Source organism: Salarias fasciatus, chromosome 7 (genome assembly GCF_902148845.1).
Source record: "Salarias fasciatus chromosome 7, fSalaFa1.1, whole genome shotgun sequence".
NCBI classification, from domain to species: domain Eukaryota; kingdom Metazoa; phylum Chordata; class Actinopteri; order Blenniiformes; family Blenniidae; genus Salarias; species Salarias fasciatus.
In genome coordinates, this window is record NC_043751.1 from 19,925,910 (window position 1) to 19,938,104 (window position 12,195).

Below are 12,195 nucleotides of genomic sequence, written 5' to 3' on the forward strand. Positions count from 1 at the left end.
CACGCTTTGCAGAACAAACTTTCACATGGCCAAAAGTGGTTTTTCTCTGTACCACAGGGTGCATGTTTGTTTTTCGCAATAAATTTCCCCATTTTTTTTGTCTCACCAGTCTTGTGAAAACCCACACTGGTAGCACTTCCTGAGAAATGCAAATCGATACCGATTTTGGTTCATCTATGCCGACACACAATAAATCTTATTTGCCTGGGAAGTAAGCTCACTGCGAGTGTTCCCGTCAAGTCACACTGTAATTGGTGTAAATGTGATATAAATGAGATAGCACCCTCATTCTGAAGCCCTTTTAACGGCATTGAACTTTAAAATGGGCCATTACTTAGGTTTTCACTCACACGGGGCTTTTCTCCAAGTTTTAATGCTTAATTCAAGTTTACTTGTATAGCAGCAATTGTAAAAATAGTCATCACATGGATTATTTAGAGAAAAATTCAATAATTGCACCTGACAAGGCTTTGCTCTTGTGTGTGAGAGTAAGTATATTTGCTCTCAGTCTCTCCAAGTTTAATTGGCGTCTCCGAATTGATGATGTATGAATGTCTGGATGGAGAAAAGTTTACATTAAGAAAACGCACAATGAAACAACCTCAAAGCCATTTTTTTTTGCATCAAACAAATATAACCACATTTATTTTGAAAGTATAAAATTTCACACTATAAAGGCCACTTTTCAGGGTAAATTGACAACCTTTGTTTCTAAGATTTACACAGACAAAATACCTTGTCCCTCTCTGCTGGTCGAACATACGCGCTTGTCCAGTTCTGTGGCAAAATAAAATAGTAAAATGTTCTACTCCACCACAGAAAGTAGTTGGCAAGATCTGAATAATTTACTTGATACAGGAAAAATGGCAGGAGAGCGAGAATTCCTGATTTGTACATCCCACGGAGGAGCAGGTATACGAAAACGATTCTCTCTTTATTGAACCGGCTTACAGGCACAGCTTGACGTTACAGGCACTGTTCGCCTTCTACTGGGAGACCGAAGAAAACAAAACAAAAAAAACAAAAAAAAAAAAGGAAGAAGAAAGAAATTTGCAGTTGACATTCTTTACAATGACACCAGTCAGGCCACAGGAGCATCCCCAGCGAGAGAGAGAGAGACCGAGAGAGAGAGAGAGAGAGAGAGCATCCTCTGTTTGTGCACGTGAAGCGACGTGCGCCGTGGACCCGGCCGCCGGAGACCGCCGTCCGGTGAGGTGTCCAGACTTTGAGCCTAGTGTTCACATTCCTACTCACTAACCGTGACGTGGTGCTCGCCGAGGTAGAACAGTTGTACCAAAAAAAAAAAAAAAAAGACTTATTTATAAAGAATACAAATGAGTAACAGTCACATCGATAAAACTTAAAAAGTGGAGTCAATGGGGAGGTGGTGGAGGTGGAGGGTGGAGGAGGCCAACGTCACATTTCACTCACGTTTTCGGCTCGTCGACACGCGAATCCTTCCTTCCTTCCTTCCTTCCTTCCAGCACAAACTTAGCTCTTTTCCCTTTCAGGCATAACGGCAGTTTCACAGATACTCAAACTGTGTCGTTAACATCTACAAGCCAGTGGGAACAAATCGGTTTGTGAAAAGAAGAAAAAAAAGAAAAAAAAAATACTTGCTTCTGGTTATCTCGCCACGTGAAATCTATCCTTCCAACTCTCACACATGCTATTCAAGAGTGCAAACAAAAAAAAAAAAAAAAACAAACAGGAAAAAAAAAATAAAATAAAAATAAAAAGAGAGAGAGAGGAGAAGTCAACAGATGGGAAGTAAAGCGGACACTTGTCATGTCATTGAGGGCGCGTTGCCAGACAGAGAGTACGGCGTGTCTGTGGACACTCCCTCCCCGCTGCGGGGGAATCGGTGACGTCCCTTTTAAAGGCTCCTGTCTCTCCTGAAAGGCTGGAATGAGCGAAGCGGGCCGATCGGCTCCCGGCGGGGCGGACAAGGCGAGGACGGCCCGCCCTCTGCGTGGACTAGGACCAGCTGCTGTCCATCAAACCGCCCGTCCCCGTGCCCGCCCCCCGCCGCGGGATGATGCTGTCTCTCGATTTGAGGAGCCTCTCTAGATAGGGGGCGTTGATCTTGCCCGGCGGCGGGGGTCCGCGGGGGAGCGGGTCAGTCTTAGTGTTGCTGTCCGTGCTGGAGGACACGGCGCTGTCCTGCGTTAGGTCTCTGTCTCTGGGGGGCAGCAGGTGCCGGGGACCAGCCTGGGCCTGCTCTGCCGTCAGCGAGCAGATGGGCGACGTGTGGAGCCACTTCAGGTTATTGGCGGAGTACGCTCCGGGGGGAGTGAGGTCCGTGACCCTCAGGGCCTTGGCGCCGGCCGGGGGGTCGCTGGCGGGGACGGGGCTCGCCGCTGCAGCGATGGTCACGGGCGAGAGCTGCGGGCGATTAAAAAAAAAAAACATCAATTTAACACAATAAAATAACACTCATTCCTAGATTGCAGCTTCAATTCTGCAGTCGTAAAATCAAAGTGAGTTCGGTCGATGTGCGAGAGCTTCAGGCGTTCTGGATCTCACTGCTGTTCAGCTTTACTGTGTTTCTCAGCAGCTCACATTACAGGTCCCTGAGGCAAACATCATGACTGGTACAGAGCACAAAGCGCCACCTTCCTGCTTAATGATAGTTTTTTTAATGTCCCAAATATCAAAAAAGTTTAAGGATTAAGCATGAAAGAGGTTTCAGCTTCTTATTAATGTCTTTTTGTTTCATTTTTGTATAATCAAACTGTATAGATGAAGAAATTAAAAAAAAAAAAAAAAAAAATATGATTTGAATGTAATTCCTGATAGGTGAAACAGAATGTTTTGGCATTAAAACTAAAAACTGAAACACATGACATGGCATTAAAAATAAGGAAGAAGCACTGTTAAAAAACAGAACAAGTCCGTTTTGTTCTGATTACTTGATAAATGTCCACTTTCAGCTATATTTTGCTCCTGATCTCTTCATGAGAGAATGTAGTTCATGGAGTTCAGAGGCTCACTGATAACTTCAGTGAGCTACATGTTGTTGAACTTGTACAGTAAATTTAGATATTTTCAAGCGTTTCTTTTTTTGTAGAAATGCAGAGACTGAAACCCAAAATTAGAAATACATTGCTGTAATGGAATAGTATTTTTGGAGAATATTAGTCCAAATATTTTGCTTATATTTGATTAGAACTGACAAATAATTAACTGTGATGCAGTAAAAAAAATTTAAATAAATGTTACTGACTTCAAACAATAGAAACTGCTATTAGAAGCCGTGTGGCTTTAACAACTAATACGTTTACACCTCTGAGTGACAAGTTCCTGTAAAAACACGCTTTTGCAGGTGAGTATTTAGAGTAAACGTCTGACGTAAAACTTGCTTTTGAGAAAAGTGTGTGTACTTTTTCTTGAGTCCTCCTGTCAATGTTTAGTATTCCTTCCACCTCTGAATACATGCTACTGTTTGCATTTCATTATCTAATTTGCTGCCTTTTGTGTGAAATAATGCTTTAATGTTTTCCTCTTCTCCTATTTTTATTCACTTTTGCTATCCTGCATTTGTTGGTTTAAAGCACCTTGTTGCTGAAACACGTTGCACAAATAAAGTTGCCTTTACTTCAAACACTCTAACAAAGGCGTAAGTGTGACCTTCACGTTTAAGACGACAATTAAAATTCATAATTAATATTAGAGCAGTAAAACTTAGAGCCTTAACACTGAGAGCCCTCCCTCTCTGGAGTCAATAAAAAAAAAGGAACATGAAATTCCTGTTTATAGGAGGGTGTGTCAGGATTAGCCATAGAAATAAATCCTCACCAATTAGACGCCAAAGAATGTTGGAGTGTATTCTGACCGTACTTATCCCCGCAGGGACACTCCTCCGAAATTACCTTTTCTCCTCTTGTCATTGTTCTTAGCGAACCTGAGACTCCAGTAATACCTTCGAGCAAAAAATAGCTTTTAATCCTCCTTTCCCAGTACTGGACTTGTGATTAAATAATAATAGATATTTCAGTCGCTCCTTCGCCGTGTCGTCACCATGTGCTCTTGGCAGCAGGAGCTCTTACACAACACTTCTGTTTGGTTTTTTTTTTTTTTTCTTTAATTCTCTCTATACCTTCTCTCTTACCTTGGGTTTCTTGGTAGGAGTAGCTTCTTCTGTGTGTGTGACGTCAAGCTGCTGCTGGACTCTGACGTTGGGAAACCAGCTCTTCAGCATTCCCTCCATTTTTAGAATGATATCAATATACTTCCCCCTAAAAGAAATTAAAAAAAAAAGAAAGAAAGAAGCAGAGATGAGCGTTTACTCAGTCGCCCGTGGGTGAATCTTGCCAAATATCTCGCCCAGCCTCTCGATTGAGATCTTATCTCTCCATCAAACTCGCACAGGAAATACGCAATTCTGAGAGCGAGCAGCACATGCTCTCACTCCGCCGAGCCTGCGCTCCGTGCGAGGGAGGGAGGGAGGGAGGAAGAAAAAAAAGAAAAAAGAATTTGGTGGAGTACATTTCTCACATGTTTTGCGCTCACACGTGGCCTGATGTATAATAGCCCCGCTCGGCGCTAAATATAAACAGCAAAGCCGCAACGCCGTCTCCAGCAGCGTCACTGTGAAAATAAACGGGCTGTGGAGGTGGGCGCAGCCAGCGTCCCATTAACTCCCACTCGTCAGAACCAGATGGCCGGCGGTGGTGGTGGGGTGGGGGCGTGGGTGGGGTGGGATTAGCTCGTGTGTCATATGATCAGGACTTTTCTCTGCTGCGTTTCATTCGGAGCATGTTAAATTCATGCGAAAGATTATCCGCGACGGTGACTGCTAAAAAAGTCACTTTGATCCGATCTGCCCATTGTGTCGCTGCGGGGGCCGCCAGCTGGCAACACGGAGGGAAGCAGCGAGGGGGGGGGGGAGGGGGGGTGGGGGGTGCAGTCCACCTTCCAGCCTCTGCCCCGGCTGTCTGCGGGGAGGCGGCCACACCCACTCTTTGTCTCCCATATGAAGGCAGCAGCTGGTGGCTGAGGGCTCCAATTAGTCTGAGCCAGACTCGGCAGCGGTGTGTCTTACATCTTCTACCTTGATGCAGAGCTGCACAGGCCCGCCGCCGCGCGGCGATACCGGAAGGGACGCCTCCATTTCAGGGCCCGTCCCGGACACGAAGCTGCTTTGTCCATTTGAGATTTTCAGAATTCAACACTGTCTGCTAGCTCTGCTCACAGAGGAGCGAATGACCCCCTACGAATCTGTTTAATTCGCACATACAGAATTTTCAAGACGACCTAAGGAAGAAAGACGGCTGTTTGCTCCTGTAAAACAGCAAAATGATCAGATTACAGGGACGAGGACTTTCTCCTCTGAAGGGGTAATATCATACTCCATTATACTGTCTGGCCAGTGGAGAGCTAATCAGGCAGACACAAGTGTACTGCTCCCACAGAGGAGCCTGATACATTTTTAACAAGATGCCCAGCTATAGTGAGATCCAGCCATCTCTGCAGTGAATTCATCCTCAACGTGTGTGTGTGTGTAGGGGGGGAGAGCAGCAACCTGCTGTGAGCCGTGTGTCAGAAACAAAATGGAGACCACTTTGACCTGCTGATAGCGAAGCACATTTAAAGCACTTGTAATTGCCCTGCTGGAGGACGGATTTTAGTCGAGATTCAAATCCCGGTGTGAAGCCCCGCACTTGACAGGAGCGTTTAGAAAGGCGGCCCTTTTCTGACAGTATATGCCTGAACATTCATTTGCATTCACGTTAGGTACAAACCCACTTCGGAAAACACATCGTTTAATATCAAGTGTTGACCGGGATCACCCTTTCGAGTGTTTGCAGTATGAAGGTGCTTTTTTTGAACCGATTCTTTACAGTTTTACTGCAAATAAAGCTAGAAAAATGGTTCCAGAAATGCATCAGAAGTCATGTGTGTGAATAGCGTGATCAGCCGAAACGCCGTAACCAATTATTAAAGGTAGAAAAACAATCCTTTAGCTTGGACTCAGAGTCCTGTACAGACAGACAACAGTAATTTGTGAGGAGGCCACACTGCTGACTGAGTATGAAGACGCAGCGCAGTCTGACGTCAATATCGGGAGGATAAAAATACATTCAACAGTTTCTTCCCACTGGATTGAAAACCAGTCATTCAAACTTCAGTAAGGTCAACCAAACAACAGAAGCAGCGCTCACGTTGGTGGAGGAGGAGGAGGAGGAGGAACCGGTATGTGGGTCACACTGAGGACACTTACCCCATGCAGGGGTTCTGCAGGACACCCATGATTCTCTGGATCCTGTCCATGGCTACACTCTCCTGGAAACTGCTGAGTCCTGGGAGAGAGAAGAAAGTTGCCGCATGAGCCACACGAGCTGCGTTGACAGCAGGTCTGAGTCTGAGCAGCAGATGGGTTGTGTGATATGTGTGTGTGTGTGTGTGTGTCTGCGCACGAGGGAGGAACAGGCTCCAGTTTTAGTGGCCAGGAAGTGTCGGGTCACCCGAGGTCCGGGTGAGAACCAGATTCCAAACTAAGCAGTTTCAGAGCTTATCTGGACGCTGGGTTATCTTCCAAAGAGCCTTTTACAATGCTCACAAACAGCAGCTGCTTCGCTGAAGATGGGGGGGGGGGGGGGGGTTACAGTATGTTCCCCTCCCATCTATGATCTGGTAGGATTTATGAAGAAGACTGAACTGTGACATTTACTTCATCACTAAGTGGAAAATAAATAAATAAATAAATAAATAAAAATCTGATTTTCCCACTTAAAAGTCTTTCAGAACTGTGCAGACAGTAAGTGAACTTTCACCCAAAACAGGCCCTTTCACAAAAGAGACACACACACTCACACACACCGGAATAGTTGTGGTTACGTGATAGTCATACAACAATGCATGTTTCAGACATCGCACTCTCAAATCTCAGGGACACATATTCCACAAAGATTGGCACACTGTCTATGCAGCCCATTGTTTATGTCTGACTCCAAAAAAAAAAAAAAAGCCAAGGGAGCAAAGGAGGACACAAAGAGGCTCCGTCAGGAAATACTTATGTTGAACAGTATTGATCTATTAAGATTCAAGACAAAAGGTGCAAAATGATCGACTTACTTTCTTTGTATCTCCCTGAACGAAGGCCATTCAAGATGGACGACAGCGGGTCAATGTAGCACTGTAGCTCCATACACTGGAAATGATTACAACAAAAAATGATATGTTAGTGAATAAAACCACTTCAAACTATTGATTCTGATTTTATTTCATTTTTTTTTAAATGTCGATAAACCCGACATGAGGTTGCTGATTTTAAACAGGATGACTCAAGTTCTACAGAAACGCGTGATGACGGCTGCACGCGGCTATAGGAGGAGGGTCCTCCTCTTTACTGGAAACGATGTGCAGGAAGCAGTCTGCAGAAGCGGCAGGGGAGTCGAAGTGGGGGAGAGGGCATGCGCCAGCCTGGCTCGGCGTGTCAGCCGCCCCACGTGAAAAACAGACATGAGTCACAGCGGAGCTCACCTTTCTGCTGAAAAGCCAGTCTCTCTCCGACGCGCTGAGCTGCCTTTCCCTGCACTCCTCCTCCTCTTCCTCCTCCTCGGAGCCGTGAGGTCTCTTCAGTGCTTGCTGGGTGTTCTTGCCGTTCGGTTTCCCCCCTTGCTGCGGTTTACACAGTCCAGTGGCGCTTCCTCTGTCCCACGTCTCCGTGCGGCCGGAGACCTGGCTCCAGCCGCCGCCCCTCAGCTGTCCGCCGTCGGACAGGCCCAGGTGAGGGGGCGCGCCGGGGGGCGGCGAGGCCTCGGCCTTGCCGTGCTCGCTGGAGCAGTCGAACTCCCGCTCGCTTTCGTTCTCCTCATTGTCGCTCGCCAGCCAGTCGATGGAGTTGTCCGAATCCGTAGCAGACATCCTCAGCTGCAGGTTCTAACTAGCACTGACCATCACTGACCTGCCGGAGGAAAAAGACCAGGTTACCAGTGAAGCAATACAGGTGTGAGCGAAGAGATGACGATCAGGAACGTCACTTTTTCCAACCCCTGCTGCCATAAAAGCTAAATGATCGTCATGCAAGCGTTGGCACAATGTGACCTTCACCCACACTGAAACCCACAAGTTTCATACTGCACAGAGAAGTGATTTTTTTTTTTTTTTTTAAAGGACTTCCTGTTTTGCATATCAGAAGAAGGCATCTGATTGTGTAACATCTGCTTACTTTGCTGTAACTGATTGGTCTCCCTTACACTTTCCAATAAATTCAATTCTGACTGCGTTTTAATAAAAATCCAACATCGTTTGTTGTTTTTTTTCTTCCCTTCGCCCCTATGAAAACTGCTATCCTGGGGCAAAACGCTGCAGGTTTGCCTGAATAAAACCCTTCCAGAAAGCGCTGCGTCTCCAGCCAAGTGGAGGTGAATGAAGGCAGGGAGGCGGCGGAGTCCTCTGAGCAGATGGTGGCGGTGAGGCCATAGTTGTATTGAGGCCACAATGACCTGTTTGTTTTGCAGATGCAACACCTGAGCCAGTAAACACGGGCTGACCACCATCACAAAGCAAACACCGAGCGGTCCTCGGCTGTCCTCAAACACTCGGGCCGAACGGATCTTTATCTCCCTGAATTACTGTCGCGGATTTCGACATTTTCAGTGGCCGGGCGGGCGCGGTGTTTTCCCTCTCTCTCTCAGCTGGCCTGCCAGCTGCTACCACCGCCACATTCATTCATAAACATTGTTAGCTTGTTTATTCAGCGAGGGCAGGGGTCTGCCACCATGGCGACCAGCGCCTCAATGGACTGCAGGCCTCCCATCGACACAAGTGACACTTGTGGGCTGGGAAAAAAAAAAAAAAAAAAGATTTTACAAAATGGGAGCCTGGCACTGTTTGTTCACAATGGAAGATCGCTTGGTGAATGAAAACTGCTCTTCACGGATGCTGAACTGCATTGAGGCTCTTTACGGCGTTTTGTCTGCGATCTGTGCATAAAGGAAGTACGATCAGCAATTTTTTTTTTTTTTCAAGAGAGTGATTATTTTTGGGGTGTTTGAACGGTCAGCGGTTGCGACGTCTCCTGCTTCCCGTGAGATCCGATGGCAGAACAGTTAATTGCTCCCCTGTTCTTTGTCTGAGGATGACCACCTCTGATCTTATTGTTGCAGAGGAGGGTGGAGCAGGGATTTACTGATCCACAAACACATAAATAAGTGAACACTTCAATTCTGAACTCGGTGGTTTTAATATTTAGCTCAAAGCAGATGTTGAACTTTACACGCAGAATCTGAGATGGTTCCGGGATTAACCTTTTGTCTCAAACAGTGCAATGTGTGCATAACCTTTTGGATCATACGGAACTCTTTTATACACAAACACACTACCTAGAAGGAAAGAATAACAGTCTAATATTTGTTTTTTTTTTTTAAAGAAGGCAAATCAATAGAAGCATCTCCTCACCCCTGCCTCCTCTGATATGAAATAAGACACATGAACAATTCTGCTTAAAAAAAAAAAAAAAAAATCAATCAAATGAGTGCCACAACTTGTTCCTTCAACGTTTTTTTTTCTTCTTTATCAAAACATACACAGACCAGGCTTGTCTAAATACTCAACTGGCCCGGGCCTTTAACACACCTCACAGGCCTGCAGTCATTTCTGATTCCAAATCCAATTGTTCAGGTGGTGCTGAACTCACACTCAGTACATTACCGAGGCTTTAGTGTTGCACACCAGCATTTTATGTATCCTACTTCAAGAGCTTTTCTTCTTTTTTTCTGTATTATTACTGTCTTTTACATCTAGCATGGGCTGAGAAACGATCCTGCAGTTCATAATCTATCTCGATTCTTAATCAGAGAACTGTGTATATTAAGAATATACAAAACACTAGTCTGTGTCCTTTTTCCCCCCACCTACCTGTGTAGGTGGGGCGCCTAACTGGAGATAACAAACACACACTCTGATCTTTTAATTGTAGGAGATTATGCCTTCATCCAAAAAGCGGAAATCATCCCGGTCCAGGGAGGAAAAAAGAAAATAAAGGGATAACACGCGGAGGTGAAAGATGCGATGAATCCGCCGACATGCAGGTTTCACATGAGTTGGGTAACAGACACAATAGACTTCCTCATCAGTCAATAGTAAATTTGGCAGCCCGCATTCTTCAGATTATATAAAGAAAGAAACGCACATGGGATTAGGAGTCAGACACACGAACTCGAGCAATAGAAAATCTTCATTACGGGAGACAGCCTGTTTGATGTCTTTTTTTTTTCATTCTTGCTTTTTATGTCAGTGTGAAATTCCTCTGGATGATATTTTTAAATTAAGATGATTTCGGGCGTTTCATTCTCTCTCTCTCACACACACACACGCGCGCACACACACACACATAAATATCTACGTTGTGGTTCGGGTGCTGCGGCGGAGGGAGGCGGTTCTCCTACCGTTCCCGGGCTGCGGTGTCCTTTGTTCGGCGGTATATCCAACAGGACTGTCGGGCAGAGAGCAGCTGATGTGCGGGACGTGCGGCTTGTGAGCGGGGAGGCAGTACAGCCAGTGATCGGGCCCGTGTTGCTTCTCCCAAGGCAACGTGTCTGGGTGGGCGGGACCAGCGCGAGGCGGCGCTCCCATTGGCCGCCGCGGCGCTCCGCGGAGGGCCAATCAGCGGCGCGGCTCGCTGCAGCCGCGGAGCAATAGGCGCGGCCGGTTTACATGTATGCAAATGACATGGAAATGACACAACACGTGGACACGCGGATCGGTTTCATTTCAGCAGCTGGGCGAAAAGTCAACTCAGGGCTAGCTTTGGTCATTCTGCAGGCATTCTTCCTCATTATATCATCTGGATGGTGATGCCTGACTTCAGGCATGTCAGCCAGCTGAGCGCGCGCACGCTTCAGGGCGCACTCAGCAGTTTCAGGCGCAACTGTGGTTGTTCAACAGCCAGTTTGCTCAAAGGCACTCCAGCAGATCACATGTAAGCATGGATTGTCCGGTCAGACGGTCTGGAGAATAATTTTACAATAAAATACATTTTAATTGTCAGAAAGCTGATTTTTATCAATTTAATCAATGATAGTAGTTCTATTATTCTATATTGATGTGACCATCAGTAGACTAACGTATGCAGTGTTTTACCTGTATAAAAATGAGGAAATATGTTTTGGAGAAAATGTAGTAAACGTTTTCAAAGAACTATTGATTCCCTTGGGAAATCATTTAATAAAGTTGGTTAATTGTATTCATAGATAACCTTAAATACCCACAAGGAGCAGAGAGCTGCTGTGGTTGCACCTGGGGGCTGTCAATGGCCTTGCTCAAAGAGCCATCGTAACATGCCAATTGTGGAATTCAGACCAGTAAACTTCTGGTCACGAGTTTGCCTCTGTAACCTCCAGGCCACCACAGTGCGATTTTTCCATTTCAGAAGTGCTTTATTCCAGTGAGGGTGATACACAGTAGAGATGCACACTTTCAGCTCACAACAAGGTAGACCTGTTCTGTGGAGTTTCCTTATATATTTGCGGGTTTCTGTCTTCCACCATTCAAGATGTAAATTATTTCAAATGATGATATTAACTGTGGGTCTGAATGTGTGTGATTGTCTCGCTGTATCTGTCCTGTGATGGACAGATACCGCCTGATTGATGCCAGCCAACTGTTGAACAAAAGTGTCTGGAACATGGCTTCATAGTTTTTCCTCTAAGGATGGTGTAATCGGGTAGTTGTTACTTTGAAGTCATTTTATTTATTAACCCTGACTGATCACATTTATGATTAATGAATGTTATTAATAAAAATACACATATATAATCGGTTTTATGATCTTCTTTAATTGTCAAATACATCAATCCTACATCATTTTTACAAGCCTATCATGACTTCCATTCATGACTAAACCGAAATGCACATTGTGTTCACTCTGCGCCTTTTTCCTTCATTGTTGTTGTGTTTTTTTTAGGCATTATGACGGTAAAAGCTCGATGACTCACAGGACCTCTGTTTGACTGCCCGAGAGGGTGGGATTAGGAGCGCTCTGTCAGAGGCCGGACAAGAATCCCGAGCCTGGAGCCAGTGAGTCACGAACCCTCTTCACAGCAAACTTGGATCACGTGCACACGGGAGACACCCACTCCCAATACACAACCAGCTCGGCGCTGACAGTGATGACAAACAGGATCTAAAACAACACATTTATGCGCCTGAGCGACTCAGTCACATGTGACGAAAAGGCTCTGTGAGACT

At 45.6% G+C, this 12,195-nt stretch overlaps 1 protein-coding gene across 1 annotated transcript; it reads right to left on the reverse strand.

Annotated features, from left to right (window-relative positions):
• Positions 1 to 611: 611 nt before the first annotated feature.
• On the reverse strand, positions 612 to 10,525 carry ciartb (circadian associated repressor of transcription b). The gene is made up of 6 exons (XM_030096589.1): positions 10,395 to 10,525; positions 7,486 to 7,909; positions 7,078 to 7,153; positions 6,224 to 6,302; positions 4,112 to 4,238; positions 612 to 2,385 (listed from the first exon to the last, which is right to left on the reverse strand). Exons 2-6 carry the CDS (start codon positions 7,867 to 7,869, stop codon positions 1,978 to 1,980), a joined length of 1,074 nt encoding a protein of 357 aa, XP_029952449.1. The 5' UTR covers positions 7,870 to 7,909; positions 10,395 to 10,525; the 3' UTR covers positions 612 to 1,977.
• Positions 10,526 to 12,195: the final 1,670 nt, after the last annotated feature.